The sequence below is a fragment of the Hyperolius riggenbachi genome, chromosome 6 (assembly GCF_040937935.1).
Source record: "Hyperolius riggenbachi isolate aHypRig1 chromosome 6, aHypRig1.pri, whole genome shotgun sequence".
NCBI classification, from domain to species: Eukaryota; Metazoa; Chordata; class Amphibia; order Anura; family Hyperoliidae; genus Hyperolius; species Hyperolius riggenbachi.
In genome coordinates, this window is record NC_090651.1 from 219,789,596 (window position 1) to 219,814,227 (window position 24,632).

The following is a 24,632-nucleotide window of genomic DNA, read 5'->3' on the forward strand; positions in this document are numbered from 1 at the left end:
TGGGTGGGACAGTGCAGGAACACAAGCGGCCAAGCCCAATGAACAGCGATAGGAAAGGAAGGTCCGCACTGATGTCTCCACATCCAATGTACTTTTATTCAGGACATATCCAATTACAGGTAAAACACTATGACTGACATGTTTCGGACTCCGAGTCCTTAATCATAGTTTGACTATGATTAAGGACTCGGAGTCCGAAACATGTCAGTCATAGTGTTTTACCTGTAATTGGATATGTCCTGAATAAAAGTACATTGGATGTGGAGACATCAGTGCGGACCTTCCTTTCCTATCGCTGCTCTACTGCTCACTGGATTAGATAAACACCAGCTGTTTCCAATCAATGTTGAATCTTTCTTTTTTTAAAGATTTAATGTATTTATCAAGTGTAATGTCTAATCTAGCAAAATGTCTACTAGTGCATGATGCCCTTTATGCTGGGAATATACGATGCGTTTTTCCGCTTGATTTCCACTTGATTCTCTTATCTTTTCTTATTAATTTCCATTCACTTCTATGAGAAATTAAGCAGTAAAACGATCAAAAGTAAGATCTGATATGTCGGAAATTATCTATCGAACCATCTATCTGCCGAAAAAACGCATCGTGTATTCCCAGCATTAGTTAGACAAGGACATTGGTGAACTGTGTTTGACTTCACAACACGGCAAAATAGGGGCATAGTAGATATAAGTCTCGTCTCACAGCACAAGCCGGGTTCCCCAACAAATTGGCCTTAAAGTGTACCAGAGAAGGTACTGGCACTTATTTATACTTACCTGGGGCTTCCTCCAGCCCCATGAGCATCATGGCTTCCCTCACCGTCCTCTTCCGTCTCTCCGTTCTGGCGCTACGACACCCAGTAATCTGATCAGTTGCCGCCAGTGAAGGTCTTCTGAGCAGGCCCAGAACTCTCCAGGGGACAGAAACGCGACGACAGGTGCACGGACAAGCTGCGCATGAGCAGAAGGCCGCGACCTCCTGGATTACCGGGAGTCATGGTGGCTTAATGGAGGGGCTGAGGAGTACAGCAAGGGAAGCTACGATGCTTATGGGGCTGGAGGAAGCCCCAGGTAAGAATGAATAAGCACTAGTGAACCATCTCAGGTTCACTTTAAGATTTGTACACACTAGATGGCTCTTAGCTGAGGCGGCCAGTTGGGGCTGCCTCTGATGAGAATCTACCATGTGTACAGAGATCAGGCTAGCAGATTGTCTCGAATGAGCGCCGGTAAAGGGCATTGTTCTGCTATGCTTCATGCCACTGCCCTGTGCATCGTGCTGTCAGCCCTCCCCCCTTTCTTAGCAACAGAATATGTCGCTAGTGATGGGTCAATACAGAGTCAACCCTAAACTGTCACCCAAGGGATCAAATCCTGATGCCTGCCAAGTCACAGCCCACATGTATTTGTATGTAGACTTTTGTCAGAGTATCAGGCAGAGACTATGGTATGGTATGTTGGTATGTAAGCGCTTCTGAGAGACAGGTAGTACTTGAAGCACTGAGAATGAAAAGATGTCCACTCTAATAACGCATATGCTCGGGGGGGGGGGGGGGATTGGTCTATATTCGAGTCAGGTGTGCAGGCCCCCATTTACAGTGCTCTCATTGGAAGTGTGTTTGTATCTATAGTTACCTCTCCTCGTTCCTGGCAGCCATCTTCCCGTGCTTCCAGCTCTGCACTCACAGCTAGTGGTCTGGTCTGTCTGCAGCCTCTTCTCATTTCAGGCAGCCATCTACCCCTCTACCTTGCAACTCTTTACTCACCACTAGAGGTCCATGCTTCACTGCAGTCACCAGTACAGATCTTCTAGGGAAACGAGAAGATGGCTACCCAGAACGAGAAGAGGTTGCAGACCGTCAAGCCTGGACCTCTAGCAGCGAGTGCAGATCTTTAAAGGATACTAGAAGGGGTTGCAGACAATGAAGCCTGGACCTCTAGTGACGAGTACAGAGCTGCAAGGAAGATGGCTGCCAGGAACAAGGAGAGGTAACTATAGATACAAGCATGTTTCCATTCCATTGTGCACTCTGCATCGCATAGATTGGGGGGGATAGGGGAATACATTGGGGGGTACAGGGGAGGACTGGCCAGGGGGGAAGGGGGGCAATTTCCCCCCAGGCTGCCTCTCATTTAATGATTTAGAGCTGGTGCAGGGCCTGCTGCATTCAGGTTTTTGTATAAGGCAATGTGAACGACTAGGCTGGCTTAGGGAAATAAAAGCACAATTACAGAGCAATTAGAGGGCGGGCAAACTGGTAAATGTACACAGTACGTTGCAGAGCAAGTGTGTGTGTGTGTGGGGGGGGGGGGGGGGGAGCCTTGGGGAATTAAGGTGGCCATACATCTGTTGACTTGGCGATCAACCAACTGTTTTGATAATTACTATCAAATTGGATAAAAATTGGTGCTGCCACAAGCATGCCCAATCGACGATTTGACTGATTTAAGGTGGAAATTGGTTAAATCTCAGATTATGGAAATCTCAGGTCGATGTGGTTGCGTCATCCCTCCAAATGTATTATGTGACCCCCGGTGCCTGTGCAGTTATACTTTACCTGTCCCGCTGTCCTGCAAGTGTCCTTACTGTATTTTCTCAATGGCGCCCCACGCGATTACTGGCATATAGCATGTGGGGCATATGTGTGACGTCATTTGGGCTTAGGCTGCCATGAAAACGGGCCTCTAGTTTGTGTTTTCCCCCCAGGCCGAAAGGTCCCAGCCCTCCCCTGGGGGGGTATGGCTTATCCTTGGGTCACACGTGTTTAGTGTTTTTTTTGCGGTTGAAAGTTGGAGCGGGTAGCATCCTCTCCAGTACTCCTTGACACAAACTGTACACTACTGTATATCTGTGTTATTAGAAGTGTGCCATAACTGTTCTCTTAGCTTTCCTATATGCTTTAATCCACTAAAACTTATGTATGTCTGCACCACACTTTTTATGTCAAAGCTTACTATGGGTGTGACAAGTTCAAGTATCCCCTGGACCCATGCATCTAACTAGCTACTAGGCATGTATAATTCATATGTGTCGGTATTTAAAGAGATGAGGTGGCAACCCTATCCTGGACCCAAAATAACTACCCGCATATTGAGAATCCAGGTCTTATAATTGAGCCTTCCCCAAAAAGGATGCAGACAAGCAAAATTCAGACAAATATTCTGACTTGTTCCTACACTACAAAAAAATTACTGAACTAGTCAGCACTATCCCCACTGAGGGTTTTTCTCTGTGTGAGATGTGCTATAAATGGCTGAGTAATGTCAGTTTGCTGGTAAACCAGGACATGCAGCAGCAGCAAGCTGGTCATTTAACTTGGTTTTAAGGGTAATTATGTATTGTTAAAAATAAACTGCTGAGTGAGGTGTCTTGCACAGCGCCACTGTAAAACCAGGTTGCCTGACGATGGAAAGAAAGTAAACAGATACATAGCTATTTTATAAGGGACACCCTGCTTTACAAATTGCAGCTGTGAGCCTCTGCTGAGACTGTAGGTGCTAATTGGCTGTACGGTACATATGGCTGTACGGTACAATTAGAGCTACTCGTGTTACCTGGGTAACACGCGCATTGCTATAGTAACGCACGGTTTGCAATTTACGCAAGTAGCATACCGCACGTTACAATAGCAACTCATACAATCGGCGCAACTCAAGTTACCTGAGTAATGGGCAAATGGGCAACACATGCTACTCCCCTGGCGTTACTACCTGTAATAGTTTTGTGCACTGCTTGCATGTGGCAAATGTACTGTAAGTGCATCAGGCCCAATCTCTGGTATATAGTCCTCATGACTGGTTGAATATTTTACAGTCATGCCCTTCTGGGAAATGCAGATATTGCTTCTGAGGATGTAAACGCTGTTAAAGATGTGCTTAAAGAGAGACTGAAGTCTCATAAAATTCACGTTTTTATTTTAAAAATCACTTTAACATCATTGCCCTACCTAAAACGCTGCATCCCTGCGTCTGAACACTAACTAAATACGCGGAAATACGCGCGGATTGACGCACATGGAGGCAGAGCTGCCGCTGAAAACTCTGCCCTTCCGGGGCAGCAAAATCCACCACCAAGAAAGTCATGGATTTTGTGGGGGGGGGGGGGGGGGGGGCTTTGGGGAGTTGGGGGGGATTTAGTTAGAGTTCAGCTGCAGAGATGCAGCGTTTTAGGTAGTTCAATAATGTTAAAGTGATTTTTACAATAAAAACGTGTATTTTATGAGACTTCAGAGTCTCTTTAAAGATCTAGAACTGTGCTCTGAACATATTAAAGAAGCTTTTTTTAATGTAATTTATTATCACACACAGATGGTTGCGCTTCTGCAGCCGCGAGTTTTCCGCGCATACGCAGTAGCATTGCGTCCGCACAGACAGCCCCCGGCCACTGGAGCGTGACAACAAGTGGCACGCGAGTACCCTTGAATAAAGAAATGATTTTCATTGAATACAGACTTAATAGGTATTGGATAGGCCATAGGTCCTGTGATCACACACCAAAAGAATGGTGGTTACTTAGGGCTCGTTCCCACTATCGCGAATCCGCATGCGTCCAACGCATGCGGATTCGCACATGTAATGTGAGTGGATGGGGCTGTTTCCACTCCTGCGGTGGCGTTGTGCGTTTTTTGTTGCGGAGAAAAAACGCACAAAAGAGGCAACGATTTCGCCTGCGTCGGGAATCCGTGCGAATCGCCGCTAATGTATTTAATAGTAAAAACGCATGCGTTTTTTACATGCGTTTTTACCCGCGATTCGCGTGCGATTTCGCACCTTTTCCAATGTTATTTTGCCCTGGCAGTGTCATGGTTAATTTCGCATGGCACCCTGCCATGCGAAATCGCACACGAAATCGCGGGTAAAAACGCATGCAGAAACGCATCCGCATGCGTTTTTACAAGCGTCGGAATGCCGGCGAATCGCATCGCAACAGTGGAAACAAGCCCTTACAGCCCACTGTTGATAGCCCACCCTTGGTGGAGGGGTGTTATCCCCTTTTTTCTACTTTTACGGAGATCAACATTCTTAACCCGAGTGGGGTTGGGTTTAATCTCCTAACCTGCTATTCTAGTGGTTACCTGTGGGGAAATCCAAATTTGGGAGTATAATCTCATATACACATTATCATTACCAGTTGAAGTGACATACTGCACTATTGAGGCTCTCGATTTTTTAAATTCTCTTTAATTGATCTTTGCTGCGAATCAGTCAAAATTACAATTTATGCAGCTTGTTGCAGTATACAGGATCTTCTCAAAAAATTAGCATATTGTGATAAAGTTCATTATTTTTTGTAATGTACTGATAAACATTAGACTTTCATATATTTTAGATTCAAATACACACAACTGAAGTAGTTCAAGCCTTTTATTGTTTTAATATTGATGATTTTGGCATACAGCTCATGAAAACCCAAAATTCCTATCTCAAAAAATTAGCATATTTCATCCGACCAATAAAAGAAAAGTGTTTTTAAAACAAAAAAAGTCAACCTTCAAATAATTATGTTCAGTTATGCCCTCAATACTTGGTCGGGAATCCTTTTGCAGAAATGACTGCTTCAATGCGGCGTGGCATGGAGGCAATCAGCCTGTGGCACTGCTCAGGTGTTATGGAGGCCCAGGATGCTTCGATAGCAGCCTTATTAAGCTCATGCAGAGTGTTGGGTCTTGCGTCTCTCAACTTTCTCTTCACAATATCCCACAGATTCTCTATGGGGTTCAGGTCAGGAGAGTTGGCAGGCTTATTGAGCACAGTAATACCATGGTCAGTAAACAATTTACCAGTGGTTTTTTGCACTGTGAGCAGGTGCCAGGTCGTGTTGAAAAATGAAATCTTCATCTCCATAAAGCTTTTTAGCAGATGGAAGCATGAAGTGCTCCAAAATCTCCTGATAGCTAGCTACATTGACCCTGCCCTTGATAAAACACAGTGGACCAACACCACAGCTGACATGGCACCTCAGACCATCACTGACTGTGGGTACTTGACACTGGACTTCAGGCATTTTGGCATTTCCCTCTCCCCAGTCTTCCTCCAAAGTCTGGCACCTTGATTTCCGAATGACATGTAAAAGTTGCTTTTATCCGAAAAAAGTACTTTGGACCACTGAGCAACAGTCCAGTGCTGCTTCTCTGTAGCCCAGGTCAGCCGCTTCTGCCTCTGTTTCTGGTGCAAAAGTGGGTTCATGCTTCCATCTGCTGAAAAGCTTTATGGAGATGAAGATTTCATTTTTCAGCACGACCTGGCACCTGCTCACAGTGCCACCAACGCTGGTAAATGGTTTACTGACCATAGTATTACTGTGCTCAATCGGCCTGCCAACTCTCCTGTCCTGAACTCCATAGAGAATCTGTGGGATATTGTGAAGAGAAAGTTGAGACACGCAAGACCCAACACTCTGGATGAGCTTAAGGCCGCTATCAAAGCATCCTGGGCCTCCATAACACCTGAGCAGTGCCACAGGCTGATTGCCTTCATGCCACGCCGCATTGAAGCAGTCATTTCTGCAAAAGAATTCCCGACCAAGTATTGAGTGCATAACTGAACATAATTATTTGAAGGTTGACTTTTTTTTATTTTAAAAACACTTTTCTTTTATTGGTCGGATGAAATATGCTAATTTTTTGAGATAGGAATTTTGGGTTTTCATGAGCTGTATGCCAACCCAAAATCAGCCAAAATCATTAATATTAAAACAATAAAAGGCTTGAACTACTTCAGTTGTGTGTATTTGAATCTAAAATATATGAAAGTCTAATGTTTATCAGTACATTACAAAAAATAATGAACTTTATCACAATATGCTAATTTTTTGAGTAGATCCTGTAGATAAAAGGCAGATTCAATCAGAGTGAATGAAAATGCCAATAAAAATCTATGCGTGTATAACCAGCTTTAGGTGAAATTCACACTAGAGCACTCCATATGCGTTTCCCCTGCATACGAATTCACAATAGAAAGGACAGCTAGTGCAAATCAATTGGCTCGTTCATATCTGATGCAAATTCCTGTATGGAAGGAAATAACTGACAGTATGCAGCATTTTTCCACTCACCGCAGTATTTTCAGCATTAACTACTGTGGCAACACCTCAGCAGTTTATCACATTCAAACTCGCATGGTACGTGGACAAACATGCACGTTTTCCGCACATATAAATGTGAACCCCTTAGGCCTCGTTCACATCTGCTGCGCTGAAAAACGTGTTAAAGCGCATGGTAAAAAACGCATGCGCTTATGCGCGCTTTAGTCCGTGTTTCTGTGCGTTGCGCTGCGCTTCTTTAAAGCACGTTTTGTTTACTGTAGCAGCAGCAGTTGTCAATAAAACTTTGTTTTTGTATGTAAATGTATTTTTTTCTCCAATTAGGGGTAAAAAACGCATGCGCTTCTATGCGCTTGTACGCGCTTCTATGCGCTAAAAAAGCGGACCCATTCACTTGCATTGCTGTGCGCTTTACAGCTCAACGCACAGAAATGCCTGCAACACTACGTTTCTGTAACGCTGCTCAGCGCAGCGCATAGATGTGAACCAGCTACATTTAGTTACATGGAAAAATCAATACCTTGCTGAACGCACAGGGCAGTGCGCTGTGGAAAGCGCACAGAAACGGCCCTGATGTGAACGAGGCCTTAGGCCTCGTTCACATCTGCTGCGCTGAAAAACGTGTTAAAGCGCATGATAAAAAACGCATGCGCTTGTGCGCGCTTTAGTCCGCGTTTCTGTGCGTTGTGCTGCGCTTCTTTAAAGCACGTTTTGCTTACTGTAGCAGCAGCAGTTGTCAATAAAACTTTGTTTTTGTATGTAAATGTATTTTTTTCTCCAATTAGAGGTAAAAAACGCATGCGCTTCTATGCGCTTGTACGCGCTTCTATGCGCTAAAAAAGCGGACCCATTCACTTGCATTGCTGTGCGCTTTACAGCTCAACGCACAGAAATGCCTGCAACACTACGTTTCTGTAACGCTGCTCAGCGCAGCGCATAGATGTGAACCAGCTACATTTAGTTACATGGAAAAATCAATACCTTGCTGAACGTACAGGGCAGTGCGCTGTGGAAAGCGCACAGAAACGGCCCTGATGTGAACGAGGCCTTACACAGAGGGAAGTGGAAGGCAGCCAGATTAGGTGAATAATGGTGATTGGTTCTGAATAGTTACTGCTTCTGCCAGGATATATTGGTTGGATGGTTCTTGCTTCCAATATTTGTAAGAGATTGCCTAATGCAGCCAGCAACGGGTCCAGCAATCCCCAACACTACCAGCTTATGTTTCTTCTATTCCTTTGTTCAGCATTATTTCTGTTTAAGTCCTAAATATATAACAAAGTCTCCTAAATTAGATCTTTATGCACAATGGCTTCTAAACAGTGATTTGAAATGAACCCCGATTAACGGCGGATTTCTGGCTCCAAGAACAATGTTGCTTTGCACGGTTATTTGTGGTCCTGTACAGAACATCCTATCTGCTAGCAGTGCTTTTATGGGATATGGCTGGAGAGCTGAGCTCTGTCTGATTTATTTTCATGTTTGCTGCTACAAAGAAGTGAGAAACTTTCATTTCAGCCGGCCATGGCGTCACCCATTGTTTACCCTTAAATGCAAGGATATTTTTAACCTGTAATAAGAATGTAAACGTTTTCAGACCGTGACTGTTATCAGTTAACCTTTCCGAGTGTACGTCAAAAAACAATGTAGAGTGTGTATTAATGTTGGGTGCTATAATCTGCGTAACAATGCAAAACAATATTTTTTCCTCATTATGTTTGTGAGAGGTCTTTACATTGTTAGTGTACTGATATTTAAAGAGACACTGAAGTGGAAAAAAAATGTATGATATAATGAATTGTATGTGTAGTATGGATAATTAATAGAACATTAGTAGCAAAGAAAAGTTTCACATTTTTATTTTCATTAATATAGCTTTTTTATATAACATTGCATTATTCTGTCATATTTGCAGTTTACAAACTACACTCTGTGTTTTAAACTATAAAACAGAGTGGAGCTAATGATCCTTTGAACTTCCCTGCAGGAAAACTTTATCTGAAGTTGTCTTTCACTGTTTCTTTGATGTATAAGTGCCTCAGATAACAGAGCTGTAGCCACCCAAGTTGGGTCAGACAGCTCAGATAAGCTCTTTTGCATAGATAAAAACTGAAGTTTCTTAACTCTTCCTGTACTAGAAACAATATGAGACTCATATCTTTGCTACTAATGTTGTATTTCTTAGCTGTACTACACATACAATTCATTATCTCATAAGTTTATTTTCACTTCAGATTCCCTTTAACTGCTTCAGGACCGCATCACGCGAATAGGCCTTTTATGGGATCGCCTAACCCCGATCTGCGTTAAGTCCTGGGGCTGGCTTTTGCAGGAGATCGCATCTCTGCTTGGTAGGCAGAGTGGAGCTCAATCCCCCAGTGGCGATCACCGCTTGGAGACTGTTAGATGTCGAAACCGCCGTCTCATTACCCTGTACATTGCTGCGATCTAAGGCAGCGCTGTGCTGGGTGCAGCCGTGTGACACTGCTGTCCCCTCTGTTGCTGCGAAAGTGATCTGCTGTCATAGGCTGAAGCATGACAGCCGATCATGCTGATTGGCTGGCGGGGGGAGGGAGGGGGAAATATAAAATTACTAAAAAAAATAGTTACAAATATTACCCAAATAAACAAAAAAAAATATTTTTTTTTAAATAAACAAACACTTGGGGTGTTATCAGACCCCATCAACAGAGAGCTCTGTTGGTGGGGAGAAAAGGGGGGTGGGGGGAATCACTTGTGTGCTGAGTTGTGCGTCCCTGCAGCAAGCCCTTAAAGCCAAGTGGCCATTTTTTTTGTGAAGAATGGCCTGGTCTTTGGGGGGGGGGGGGGGGGTAAAGTCTGTGGTCCTGTGGTCCTGAAGTGGTTAAGTGTGTATAAAACAACTTAATTGAGATGCTGATAAATAATGAGAAGTATTTGCATTATTGGACAATACTGAACTACCAACCAACAGATAGCAATCAACTAGGGCTAGTAAATACAGAACAACTTGGACACCCTTGTTGCTATTGAGATGCTGCACTTGACAGATGATGGTGTCTGGAGCAGTCCATTAGCACTTCCAGAAAACAAACAAAAAAACAGAGAGCACAGGAGCCCCATATAGTGTAGTATTTTAAGAGAAACTCCAACCAAGAATTTAACTTTATCCCAATAAAAAATGTATATAATTTTAAAAAAATGAAGTGATTTTATTGGGCACTTTAAAAAGATAATGGGGTTGATTCACTAAACTGTGCTAACTCATAGGTAGCGTTTTGCGCGCATTATGACACGCGTAACAGTCAGTTTTCGCACGCAATCGTGAATTTTCACGCCTGCTTGCGTGCAAAAACAGTTACGCGCATTATAACGCGCGCAAAACGTTAGCGGCCGTGCTATGAGTTAGCACAGTTTAGTGAATTAACCCCAATGTGTTTTGTGGGTCTCTGCCAGCTTCCTCAGGTCAAGTAATCAGCATCTTTATAAATAGACTTAGGCCCCATACACACATCAGACCATAGTCTTTTGAAAATGAAAGATCACAGACCAATCTTACCACCCTTCATGTAGTATGAGAGCCATACTCTACACAGTCTTTTCTATGGAGCTGAACTCCCCATCAGAAAAAAATCTTTGCAAGATGCTGCACACACAGATGCTGTACAGACACAAAAGATCAGTATCTGCAAAAGATCTGTTCCTGCCAAAAATCCAATCCTGCAAATTGCAATGATAGTCTATGAGATCTGCAGATCATCATACACACATGATTTAACTGACATTCATCTGCAGATCAGATCCACCAGGATGGATTTTCAGATCTGCGGATGATTGCTTGATCTGTAGATGAATGTCAGTTAAATCATGTGTGTATGATGATCTGCAGATCTCATAGACTATCATTGCATTTTGCAGGAACGGATCTTTGGCAGGAACAGATCTTTTGCAGATACTGATCTTTTGTGTCTGTACAGCATCTGTGTGTGCAGCATCTTGCAAAGATTTTTTCTGATGGGGAGTTCAGCTCCATAGAATAGACTGTGAAGGTACGGCTCTCATACTACATGGAAGGGGGTAAAATTGGTCTGTGATCTTTCATTTTCCAAAGACTATAGTCTGATGTGTGTATGAGCCTTTAGTATCAAATAGCACCTGTAGAAATCTTCAGGTGCTCCTATCTGCAGTGTCAGTTTCTAAAAGTTAACTCTTCAATCCGCGCTTTGCTGAGCGGATCGGAAACGAACCGCTCACATGTGAACACTCTCATAGGGAATCATTGCACAATCGCTTCTAGGGCGATTTTGAAAATTGCCTGCGCTTAAAAAAAAACGCAAAATGCCCTCGGTGTGAACAAGTCCTAAGAGACTGCATCATGCTTAAGAACTGTTGAAGGTCTTGAGAACCTCTTCGGGCTGAGACACACCAGAAAAGCTCCCAAAACGCTAGAGATTTCAAAAGCTCTTCCCAATGTAATGCTAGGGTTTTTTTTTTACAAAACCTCATCGCTCCAGTGTGCATAGACACATAGGATAACATTAGCAGGAGGTTTCAAAAACTCAAAACACTCAGAAAAACTCCTCTGGTGTGCACCAGGCCTTAATTGGTTAGCATATGCATCTGCCAGGCAGAGTGTTAGTGGGGCAAACAGCAAATAACTGGTCTCAGCAAATTTGTGAAAGGCAATCCACTCATCCCCTCCAATAAAAAACAATTCTACCAACAGAGAATTTTATTTCTTTTTCATGCAAAAAGAAATAACATAAGAGGCTGCCTGTGTTGTACTTTATGGCTAATGGGCTTGCTATGCCTGTGCATGAGCAGTAAAAGTTTGGTTTAAATTTAGACGCAACAACCTGACCACAATATATGCCCTGTTCATTTAGGAGAAATAAGGGAAATAGACTGCATGACCATCCTTTTTTGAACAAAGAACAGTCTGGCTCAGCAAGCTGTATTTTAGGAATTTTATGGACGTTGCATATTTTATTGCACAAGACTCTCCTGTAAAAAACCTCTGATGTTCTCTTGGCAATTTCTTAAAGTGTACCTGTCTCCAAAAAGTGTGCTTAGACATCCAACAATTTACAAACTAAAGTAACAAGTTTCTGTTACGTTTGTCAGCATGAATGATAGGTTGAAATATGATATTCAGGTTCTGTTGAACCTTTGTGTTGTTCTAATGTATTTTCAGCTTCAATCCCATTATCCGGAACTCAACTAACCAGTAGCCTCAACCAATCAGCATAAATCGCTGGCAGTACTCACAGAGGTGTTTGTGGGCTCTGCTGTGCTTAACCACTTCACCACTGAGGGGTTTTACCCCTTCAGCATCCGAGCAATTTTCTCCTTTCAGCGCTCCTTACATTCATTCGCCTATAACTTTATCATTACTTATCGCAATGAAATTAACTATATCTTGTTTTTTTCGCCACCAATTAGGCTTTCTTTAGGTGGGACATTATGCCAAGAATAATTTTATTCTAAATCTGTTTTAATGGGAAAATAGGAAAACATATGGGAAAAAAAACATTATTTTTCAGTTTTCGGCCATTATAGTTTTTAAATAATGCATGCTACTGTAATTAAAACCCATGAAATGTATTTGCCCTTTTGTCCCGGTTATAAAACCATTTAAATTATGTCCCTATCACAATGTTTGGCGCCAATATTTTATTTGGAAATAAAGGTGCATTTTTTTCAGTTTTGCGTCCATCCCTAATTACAAGCCCATAGTTTATAAAGTAACAGTGTTGTACCCTCCTGATATAAATATTTAAAAAGTTCAGTCCCTAAGGTAACTATTTATGTATTTTTTTTAATTGTACATTTTTTATTTTTTTTTTAATTACAAAAAAAAAAAAAATGGGGAGTGTGGGAGGTAATGAGTTAATTTTTTTTGTATAAGTAATGTATGTGTGTGTGAAAAATAGTTTAGGGTGTAGTTTACTATTTGGCCACAAGATGGCAACAGTTTAATGCGACCTCCAAGCTTCCTTCCGGAAGCTTGGAGGAAGTACAAAGAGGCTGGTATTTTTTTTTTTTTTTTTACAATGATCGAGCTGCTTAGCGAAAGCAGCAGATCATTGCGGGGGCAGAGATCAACGAACGGGAATGTATTTTCCCGTTCATTGATCTCCGGGCGAGCGGGCAGCGGCGTGCACGATCGCGGGAGTGCGAGCGGGAGAGCGGACATCGGCGGTAGCGGCGGTAGCGGCGGGGGGTGCGTATATCTACGCTCCGGGCGGGGAAGTGAAGTCCAAAGGAGCGTAGATATACTGTACGGCGGCGGGGAACCAGTTAAAGACGGGTTCAATGGCTCCCCTAAGGTTAATATGCTTTCAATTACTATATTTAAACATTTAATACAGAGTTTATGGTATGTATACAAAAGTACTGTATGAGCTAGGCCTATTTTTAAAATTGAGTCTCAAGCAACCAGAAAGCACCCTTATCCAGCATCAGCCAATCCCCGTCAGTGGCGGATAAGTAAGACTCTACTGTATTTATGACAATTTTATAACAAATAGCGAGTTTCTATACAATACTTTATCAAATGGTGAATTTCCCTCTAACTGTACAGCACTCCAGAAATTATTAAAGTGGCCAGAAGATGTATTGCAGATTACAGCTTTGAGATCACATAAAGCAGAGTCCTCAATGAGACTTTCATGTCTCACATATGCCTCTTATTCTGTGCTCTGGCCTCAGACTGCTCTCCTCTGCTGCTTGACCTTTGAGAACATGAAAAGGTTTCGCTGTGAAGATGATCAAGTGTCATGGATGACCTTTGCATTCTACAGAACTTTTTTTTTTCTGATGATTCTACCAGTCCTAAACGTTTCATCAGAAGTGTCATGTAAAATGTACTTACGTTCAGAGTAAAGTGTTCTAGCCGAAAGGTTCTATTCTCATTCTGGAGATACATGGTTGCTCTATTAGTGTGCAAGTCCTACATGAGCCCTACAATGTATAGTCACCTGGAAATGGAAAGTAAAATAGGAGTGGATCACATAATGGGTTGTGAAGTGAAGCATTTTTTTAAGGTAATGTAACTTGGAGTTCTTGTACAAGACCAAACACAAGATTTCCATAGTCATTGATCCAGGCACTTATTCAACTGAGCTACATGTAATGTACTATATGGGGAAGGGGAGGAGAAACAGGAAGCTTTCCCCTGTTGGTAGATTTAAAACAATCAGCCCCAAAAAATCCAGCCTGACCGTTTTGCTACTTGCTCTAATTTTCACTCTGGCTGTCAAACCTTTCTTTCTAGGGCTTACTGTAACACCACTTTTGCTCTTAGGTTAAATGTTGCCTGAAACCGTCTTTTGTGATCGCATTGCAAGACATTTAACCTTGATCAGTGCACAGATAAGCAGTTCAGCTCTCTGGTGAGCATCCCATTATTTTTGTAGAGATGGGGATGAGGTAGACACGCAGGAGTCCTGCTGCTGCTGGCAATTTGAACTAGGGCAGTGGTCAGACACGTATTATTCAACTGGAAAGGTCACTGAAGGTGAGGATACTGACGTTGAGGCACACTGCACTCACATTGAATTTTTAAGTAAAATAAGAATGAATGATCATTTTGGGTGATAAAAAAAATCTAGAATGCATATATAACTTTGGTGTGTGTCCAACTTATTCCATATAACAAGAAATAATGGGCCAATAGAGTCACAGATTACTCCCAATCGTTTGCTGCATCTACTTCTGCTCCATTCCCTTGTTCACACTCACTGGGCTCTTGCCAATCTGTGACCTGGTTCTCTCCAGAGGATGTTTCTACCAGCTCTTGTAACTGAATGAATGACTGAGCCTCTAAAGCAGAGTTCCCCAACCCTGTCCTCAAGGCCCACCAACAGTACACGTTTTGCAGAAAACCACAAACTTTCTCAGGTGAGGTAATTAGTGTCTCAGCAGAGTTGATTAACTACCTCTGTGGATTTCGACAAAACATGCACTGTTGATGGGCCTTGAGGACAGGGTTGGGGAATACTGCTCTAAAGGACAACTATCGCAATTTTTTTTTTAGAATACATTTTAGCGCTTACTGAATGGTAGTTGCTCAGTCCACTGCCATAATATTGTGCAAACAAGTAGGCAGACTGGCCACTATCGTTGTATGGATCCTTTCTATAGGGTGCTTTTGTAAAGAATAAAGGAAATTCTGTGAAGTAGATGGACTAGTCCAAATCATGTCAGATTCGTCAGATTTTTACTACCTACTGTAAGTGGCTGCATCGTAGGAGAAAGATATTTTATAGTGCCTTTTACTGTAGGTGAGATATACATCTTAGAAGTATGTGTACACTTGGATTGTTTAATTTTACAATTTTTCACGATAGTGTTCCTTTAAGGTCCGGCAATAAATGTGTTGTATACATTGTTTATGTGACTTCAAAGCATTTCTTAATGTTGAGCAATAAAAACATGAACAGGCTAATGGAAGATGTCTTTATAATCACTGTGTGACTACTCTGCTTGTGGTTTATTTACGCGTTTGAAACGTGATGTCTGCTTGTTTCATAGGTATGTCACCACGCTGACTGCCAGCAAATGAACCAGAAGAATCCTCTGAACCTGTGTGAGTCATGTGACATCAAGTTTCACAGCACCATGCACTTCGACAGACACATACGTTTCGACCTCCCCCCTCAAGGTAAGGGAGTGTTTCTGCATGAAATGTGTTGCAAGTTTTCTGCCTGCTGAACCTGGAGGGAACGTGAGAACATGACGTTGTTATCATTGTTTGCTAACATTTTGTTGTCAGATGCCTTGTGAGCACATCTTTTTCCAGGGTTCTCTCAAAGTCTCAGCATCTGTCCTCTGCCTCTGGAGGAACTTAGATTTTGATATAATCGTATCACAGTCATAAAAACTGGCCTTCCTTATCCACTGCTTTTGATGTTTTGCCTTGAGGATGCATAGCTCCCAACTGTCCCTTTTCTAGAGGGACAATCCCTCTTGGGGAATCAAATCCCTCATGTCCCTCTTTCAGGAAGGATGTACAGATCTGTGTAAATATAGCCATTATTTTTTTTTCTTTCACTGATTTTTTTTTTTTTTTTTATTATAAACTTTATTCCTATCATTTAAATTCATATATATCTTATTCTCAAATGTTACAATGAAGCAAAATTAGTGATGATAGAAAAGACCAGTGGAGTTTGAATGATAAAGCTACATTGTTAGCTTATAAATTCTTTGTGGTATGCATGTCAAGGGATGTTGTAGGGGCGTGGTTAGAGGTGTGGCAGGGGCATGTCTTAAAGTGTCCTTTCTTATCTCTAAAAGTTGGGAAGTATGAGGATGGATCCCTGCAAGAGGAGTGTTTTTTTTTTTAGGTTTGTGACATAGTGTTGTTCAGTGTTTTTGACACATCTGCCCTACTGATCACTTAACCCTAACTTACATCAGTAAATTCCCTTCCTGCCACATTTGTCTAACCTTCATCTCCTCTGTAACAACAACCCCTTTCAGACATCCCACAATAACTTTGCTTCCCACCGGATATTAAACCCTTCCTGATGCCTTATCTTGATGTTGTAACCCTACATTTCCTAAAACTAGCCCTCCTAATCCCTGCCTAAAGGTAGCCATACACTGGTCGAATTGCCATCACATTCGACCAACAGATAGATCCCTCTCTGATCGAATCTAATCAGGCTGCCTTTACTACTAACAGATTGTGAATCGATTTCATCCTGAAACCGTTCACAATCTGTGGTGGTGGTGCTGCCGCCGCTCCCCCCCCCCCGCATACATTACCTGCTCCGCCAGCGTGACTCCCCTGGTCTCCGCTGTCTTCTTCTCCGCTCTGGTCTGGTCTCCGGGTCCGGCAGGCTTCACTTCTTCCTGTCTGGGGGAAGTTTAAACAGTAGAGCGCCCTCTTCTGTGTAAACTTCCTGTCGGGACAGGAAGAAGTGAAGCCTGCCGGACCCGGAGACCAGACCAGAGCGGAGAAGAAGACAGCGGAGACCAGGGGAGTCGTGCCGGCGGAGCAGGTAATGTATTGTAGCTGTATTGCGTCGGTCGTCGGGCACTCGAACGCCAATAGCGACGTGCTCCCTACCCGCGGGCGATCGACGGTACTTTCCCGCACGGAGCGATCGATGGGATTGATGTATTTCGGGACGAAATAGATCGAAATTTAGCGTTAACGTTAACGATTTGACAGCAGATTCGATCCCAGTGATCGAATCTGCTGTCGATTGGCGGGGAATCGGCCTAGTGTATGGCCAGCTTAACTGTAACTGATGGCTCTAAGCAATACCCGCCTTTTAATGTCCAATTTGGCTTGAGAAGGCGTTCAAGGACCTCCAAACAAATAGTTGTCATTGAAGATAATGGTAGGCACCAGGGGCGTAACTGGAAATCACTGGGCCCCCCTGTAAACTTTGGATGGAGCCCCTTCCCCCCGCTTTCTACAATGGTAACTGAGAACCAATGTTATTCAATTGGCTAGTGCACACTTGAATGTATTTTCCCCATGCAGATAAAAACTGCAGTGAAGCACTGCACATATTTTCTCTATCAATTACATTAGCTTCTGTGATAAAAAAGTGCATGTTTTCACACATACAGACACACATGGGGCTCGATTCTCTAAAGCAGGGGTCTTAAACTCGCGGCCCGCGGGTCATTTGCGGCCCTCGATACAATATTTTGTGGCCCTCGCCGGCAAAAGCTTCCTTATAGTTCGCTTCAGTGCTCCCAAGTAATCCGCCGCATCCCCGCCGCTAAACGAGGGCTGCAGAGCCCCCAAATTGCCTGGGGGGCAATCCGCCGGCATTTCCTGGAAGGGGCAGAGCTTTCAGCATCAGCTCTGCCCCTCCTGACGTCAATCGCCGCACGGATCGCTGCCTCTCCCCGCCCCTCTCTGTGAAGGAAGAGTGAGAGGGGCGGGCAGAGGCGGCGATGCGCCGCGATTGTGAAATTCCTTATGCGGCTCAGCCTCATCCTGACTTTGCCTCCTGCGGTCCCCCAGGTAAATTGTTGAGACCCCTGCTCTAAAGTGTGATAACTGCTATCACAGCAGTTATCACGCAAGCTGTAACGCTGTTTGTGTGCTACCCTCTGCTGTGATAGCAGTTATCACACTTTAGAGAATTGGGCCCATGTTGTGCAGAAAACGCATACAGAAAAATGCATACAGAAAAATAACAGAGTAGGGTGCCCCAGCCTCAGTATACATATGAATTGGCTGCCGGGAGACTTGGGCGCAGAATACAGCCTGTATACGGCTTATCCTGCTGCTGCACAAGTTCCAGGCGGCATTCAATACTATTCCCCCTCTAGGTCCACGTGGATAGTGGGGAATAATGTAATTCGGCTTCCAGCTTCCAGCTATTGCTGGAAGCTGAATTACAGTGTTTTAAAAGCAACTTCAGCTCTGTCTTCTGATGGCGCTGAAGTTACTGACTGTGCGCTGCTATAGTCGTAATTCCTATTACGGCCTCTGGTGGTGCCGGCTGCATCCAAATCTCCTGCACTGTGATTACAACGCTCGACAGCCTCAGGCTCTTATTACACTCATTCTGTCTTCCTCTTATGGAGCAGAACTGGCTCTGCAGACTCCTCCAGCATTACTACAGTACACAGCACTTGAGGAGGGTTCAAGAGGTTGGGGGCTGGGCGCTGGGCGCAGTACACAAGAGCCTGCTGCACACTGAATAGGGACCGTCTATAAATCTTTGTTTACAAAACTTTGTAGGATTTGTTATCTGGGACTGAGTAGATGCAGTCATTATAGCAATTGTACAGATAATAGAAAGTGGTTCCTCTCTGTGCTCAGACTCCTCAAGCATCACTACAGTATACAGCTCTTGGGGAGGGGTAGAAAGGCTGGCGGTAGAACAGCGCTGTAGAAAAGACCCTGGTGAACACTGCATAGGGACGGTCTACAAATTTTTGTCTACAAAACTTTGTATGATTCCTTATCAGTGGCTGAGCAGATGCAGTCATTAGAACAATTGTGCAGAGAGCAGAATTTTTTTTCTCTCCGTGCCCTTAGTCGTCAGTGTCTCAGGTCAGGGCCCTCTGTAGCTTCTGGGCCCCCCTGCAGCTGCATCCAGGGGTGAGCCTGGGGTGCCTGGCACCTGGGTGCAAGATTTTCTCTGGCGCCTATGGGAGTGGTTAAATTAACCGCGCCCAACCACATAACCACACCCATGTCCTGCCTAATCACACCCACACCTTCCACCTCTTTACGCATGCATGTGATACCCCATTCCTACCCCTCTTCCATGGGCTTGCTCCTGGCTGGCTTTGGCTGCCTGCCAGCCTGCTAGTCTCTGGACTGACTCAGGTTGAGAGGCTCTGCGAGTGCGACGCAGTCACACACTGCGTATTTATGGCTGCCTGCGGCCACCCTACTCTCGCTCGCTGTCGTCGGCTCCTCCCCCCGCCAAGCCCAAGCGTGAGGTGGGCTGCCTGTATCTTTCCCGTTGTGCCGTGCAGCCTGCCAGTGTTGCCAACCTTTCACATTATTTTTTACTGACAAAAGATTATTTTTACTGACAAAATTTCCCCACTAAAGGCACATAAGAGACAGCGTTTCACCAGTAAATGCACATAATGACAGACAGCCTTTCATCAGTAAATGCACATAATGACAGACAGCCTTTCATCAGTAAATGCACATAATGACAGACAGCCTTTCATCAGTAAATGCACATAATGAGAGACAGCTTTTCCCCAGTAAATGCACATAATAAGAGACCGCTTTTCACCAGTAAATGCACATAATAAGAGACCGCTTTTCATCAGTAAATGCACATAATAAGAGACTGCTTTTCACCAGTAAATGCACATAATAAGAGACTGCTTTTCACCAGTAAATGCACATAAGAGACAGCTTTTCACCAGTAAATGCACATAATAAGAGACAGCTTTTCACCAGTAAATGCACATAATGACAAACAGCCAGTGTCCCCAGTATATGTAGCCAGCCTGGACCCCCTTTAGGCAGTGAGTGACAGGGAGCCCCTTTAGGCAGTGAGTGACAGGGAGCCCCTTTAGGCAGTGAGTGACAGGGAGCCCCTTTAGGCAGTGAGTGACAGGGAGCCCATTTGAGTAATGAGTGACAGGGAGCCCCTTTAGGCAGTGAGTGACAGGGAGCCCCTTTAGGCAGTGAGTGACAAGGAGCCCCTTTAGGCAGTGAGTGACAGGGAGCCCCTTTAGGCAGTGAGTGACAGGGACCCCTTTTGAGTAGTGAGTGACAGGGACCCCTTTAGACAGTGAATGACAGGGAGCCCCTTTAGGCAGTGAGTGACAGGGAGCCCGTTTGAGTAGTGAGTGACAGGGACCCCTTTAGGCAGTGAATGACAGGGAGCCCCTTTAGGCAGTGAGTGACAGGGAGCCCGTTTGAGTAGTGAGTGACAGGGAGCCCCTTTAGGCAGTGAGTGACAGGGAGCCCCTTTAGGCAGTGAGTGACAGGGACCCCGTTTGAGTAGTGAGTGACAGGGAGCTCCCCCCTCTAGCCGCCGCCGCCGCTGCTCCCCCCTCACCTTGCAGACCTCAGGATCAGCGGTGACCCGACCAGTACGAGCAGGCGCCGGACGCACCCGCTCTAAATGTGGAAGTGATGTCACTTCCGCATATCAGTGCGGTGTGCTAGGTCCTAGCGCCCGCACGACAGGTCTGAGCAGTGACGCGGCGGCTAGAGGGAGGGAGCGGCGGCCACAGGGAGGGAGGGAGCCGCGGCCAGAGGGGGTGAGTGGCGGCCGGGCACCCGCCCAGGCTCGGCCCTGTTTGCATCCCTTGCCGGGTCTATTGTTACACCTCTGGTAGACACCTGACAATAATCATGTGCTCAAACCTTGCACTGCAAGCTGATAACATTGGTTGCTGGGCACTCAATGTTATCAGTAGCGTACATTAAAACCTGCTTCGCCCTGCAAGGTTCCAAAACAATGGCACTTGGTGATTACAGCATGTATCATGAAATGTTAGTGAACATCATGGGGCATTCTGCTGCTTCACATTCTATTGATTTTATAAGGCTTTTCCCTCCATCTTATAGATTCAGTACCCATGTAGTGTTGTTGACTTTTTAGATAATGGAGTGCATATACCTGTGTACTCTTTCATCATCATGTGCACATGGACGTTTTCATTGCAGTGTAGTTTTCAAACACAGAACATTCTATTTTGCTTCATTTGGATTTGCTTTTTCAGTGATGGACATGGTATGAGCATGTAAACAGAAAGAGAAAGGAGCACAGTAGGCAGCTGCCAGGGGACAATGGGCCAGTCCTTTGCCCAAACAAAATATGGTATACAAACAACAACAATAGTTTTCCCCAGCGCTATATCGCTCAATAGCAAATCAGCGTTCTCAGTGCAGTCAGTGCCTGTAACTTCTACAGTGCAAATGTACAGTTCTAATTGACCAGCTACTATGCACAACTGTAATAGCATTGAGAACCCTATGACAACGGACATAACACACTGCTTCTACCACAGCTGGTGATACTGGCACAACTTCAATACCTGCCAGTACAGTACTAGGATGCATTCAGGTGATGGTCCCGTCACAGCTGAAGCTGTAAACCTTCCAGTAATCCAGATATCTTCACACAATGTCCGGCTGTGTGTTGGCTATGTGGTGCTGGTCTCCTGGCATATAATAATCTGAATAATAATAACCCGAACATTTGTGTAGCACTTTTCTCCCAATGGACTCAAAAAGCGCCCAAGAGCTGCAGCCACTGGGACGCTCTCAAGAGGCCACCCTGCAGTGTTAGGGAGTCTTGCCTTGAACTCCTTACTGAATAGGTACTGACCCTAGCCAGGATTCGAACCCTGGTCTCCCATGTCAAAGGCTGTGCCCTTAACCAGTACACTTTCCAGCCACTGCCAGCCATATGCACTCCACCACTATCCTCTTCCTTAGGGATGGCCGACTAGTGTGTATCGGCCATTTGAGGATATAGCTATTGAGTGATATAGCGCTGGGTAAAACTACGGTAGCATTTCTATATCATGTAAGCATTCCGTTCACAGTGAATTCCATTTACACAAGCCCCTTACACTACTCTCTCACCTGTTTTCTCTTTGGACCTTTCTCTCCTCTTTGTGTTTACTCTCCTCTTCCACATCTTCTCCTGAAATAAGAGACCCGTTCAGATATGAGAATTATGAGCCCTCCTGTACACAAACTCAGTACCATTGCCATAGTTACACATGATCTCATACTTGTTTCAGTTGAGTTATTTATGTAATTAACATGACAAAAGATCAGCATTCCAACCAGGTAGATACCATTTTTAGATCACTAATAGAAGCTTTTATACTGATTTAAAGGCAAGTGTACTTTTAATAGGAACTGTAATGAAAATAGCATGAATAAGATTATGAATGAAAGAATGAAAAAAAATAACAAATGTTTTAGTCCGTGTTTGCCAATTATAAAATCTTTCCTTACCCTGATTTAAATTCTGAAATTTAACATTGGAGGCAACATATTTAGTCTTGTCAGGTGTAGCTTTGCGGAATGTTTGTTTACTGAGAGCTCTGAAGCCAGTAGAAAATATACCTGGCCTCCCAGAATGCAGTGGGAGTGGAATTACACAAAGCTAAAAAGCATTGGGTAAACATTACTAGGAGGTTGGGGTTACATACTAATATACAGCAATACATAGACATAAGAAGTTTTTTCTCTGATGTAGAAACCAAGAAAATTACCACAAAAGGGGGTGTCCTGAATAATTTACTGCATTCTATATGTCACTACAGTGCCTCTTTATACAATTTTTACTTTAGTCTTACTATGTACAGCTGTAACTGACTAATGGATAGTTGTATGTGGTATTGTTCAAAAGGCTGTGCTTCCCTGTCCGGATTTGAATGCGTTGAAAGTTTGCAAATTCACTTTAGCGGAAACGGGCGCTAAGGCAGCAAATTCTTCTCCATGGCAAGTAAGCCACATCTAGATTTAAATTATAGGCCACTGGTGCAAAACCTACCACCTTAAAGGGAACCTGAAGTGAAAAGGACATGGAGGTTGCCATAGTTAATTCCTTTTAAACAATACCAGTTTAAAAGCAAGGCTGCACACCCAGAACCGCTAAGTTATTAGCTACAAACTCACTATACACCAGTGGTCCCGGATGTGCTGCTTTGCTTTCAGCGGCAGGAAGAGATGATTTACATATTCAGGAGTGATGAATCATGGGAAACAAAAGTTGTTAACTTAAAGCTGCATTATCACAAATACCTTCTGTTTTAAGAAAGCAATATTACATTTAGCCAATTTTTTCAGAGCCATACTACAGTAGTCACAAAATTACAAACCTGGATGATTGTAGATGGTGAGTTTGCAAATGGAAGCATCTTAGTGCAAAAAAGGGTGAGCAAAATTATTTATGACATAGGCCACTGATACATGTACACAAAATTGATCAAACAAAAATGGACTTTCTGTCACAGTGTCTCTATGAACATGAAGACAAAGCAGTAAAATTACTGGCATGGTTGACAAAAGATCATCACCTCACAAGTAATATAACCATTACTTTTGACACACAGGGTATTACCCAAGTATTTGTCTTTTACCAACCCCTATGTGTGCCATTATTTTTGTTCTCAAGTGGAATTTGGTGGGTTCTTTGGCCAGACTAAGATCCGTAGATTGACTCAGGAACAAATATAGCTACTTGACTCTAAACATTTTTGGCTTATTTCCAGCTGGGAAAGTCTCCATACGAGTTTCCTATGAAAAAAAATTAATTATAAAATCTTAACATATGTTTACTCTTTAGACTTAAAATACTTTTTCATAACACCCTCAAAAACACCCTTTCTCTCCCTTTAACTGATTTGAAAGCTTTAATGATATTAATTTTTAAACCGAATAAAGAAATGAGCCAATGCTACTCAAAACCCAATCTCCCTTCTTAACGAAGATGCCAATATGGATGCAAAGGTCTTGTTTCTAAGTCTAAATAGAATTATCACCCAGGTAATTCATAATGTTTTCCTACTAAAGAGACAGATTAATATACATAGACATTTTACTAAACAAGTTGTGATTTTTGAGAATGAAGAACAGACTAATATTCTCCCTAGATCTCAATGTGAAATGGAAATACATGGGGATGGTATTTGAAAGGTATGATGGTTAGACTACATTTCTCGGCATTACAGTAGAAAACATGGGGGTTAAGATGGGAACAAAGATGGAGCATAGAAATAGTTTGCACTTTTATCTCTTTAGCTGTTTCAGTCACTGTTCTGGCAAAGCCTGCTGTAGAAATGTGGTTCACAGGAAGTGGGATTTCAAGACCACCTGTCTGAGTAGGATGCCAGCAAATTTCAGGGGTCTTGTACATGTATGAATATATGTATTGTTTCAGTCAAGCGCAACCTATTAATCAGGCTTTTAAATTAGAAAATGCAGTACCAAAATGAATACTTATAATCAGGGGCGGCGCCAGGGGGGTGCAAGGGGGTGCTCGAGCACCCCCTAGAATTGTCCAAGCACCCCCAAAGCACCCCCTGGAGTGAACTGACTTCAGGCGTCTAAAAGACGCCAAGTCAGTTCACACAGCGGCAGCACGGAGCAGCAGGCAGGGCTACGGTAAGATGGCCGTCCGGAGCCC

The 24,632-nt window shown here is 43.6% G+C and overlaps 1 protein-coding gene and 1 long non-coding RNA gene across 11 annotated transcripts in view; one reads left to right on the top strand and one right to left on the bottom strand.

The window, feature by feature from the left end:
- Nucleotides 1–24,632, top strand: part of PLEKHG5 (pleckstrin homology and RhoGEF domain containing G5) — a 533,554-nt gene that overhangs the window by 312,779 nt on the left and 196,143 nt on the right. For all 9 annotated transcript variants that reach the window (XM_068240431.1, XM_068240432.1, XM_068240434.1 and 6 more), the window contains one exon: nt 15,559–15,688. In XM_068240431.1, coding sequence (XP_068096532.1) covers nt 15,559–15,688 — 130 coding nt within the window. The remainder of the gene's footprint in view (nt 1–15,558; nt 15,689–24,632) is intronic.
- Nucleotides 1–24,632, bottom strand: part of LOC137521323 (uncharacterized) — a 90,766-nt gene that overhangs the window by 24,870 nt on the left and 41,264 nt on the right. For both annotated transcript variants that reach the window (XR_011022095.1, XR_011022096.1), the window contains 2 exons: nt 22,076–22,136; nt 13,898–14,003 (listed from right to left, as the gene is read on the bottom strand). This is a non-coding gene — a long non-coding RNA (uncharacterized lncRNA). The remainder of the gene's footprint in view (nt 1–13,897; nt 14,004–22,075; nt 22,137–24,632) is intronic.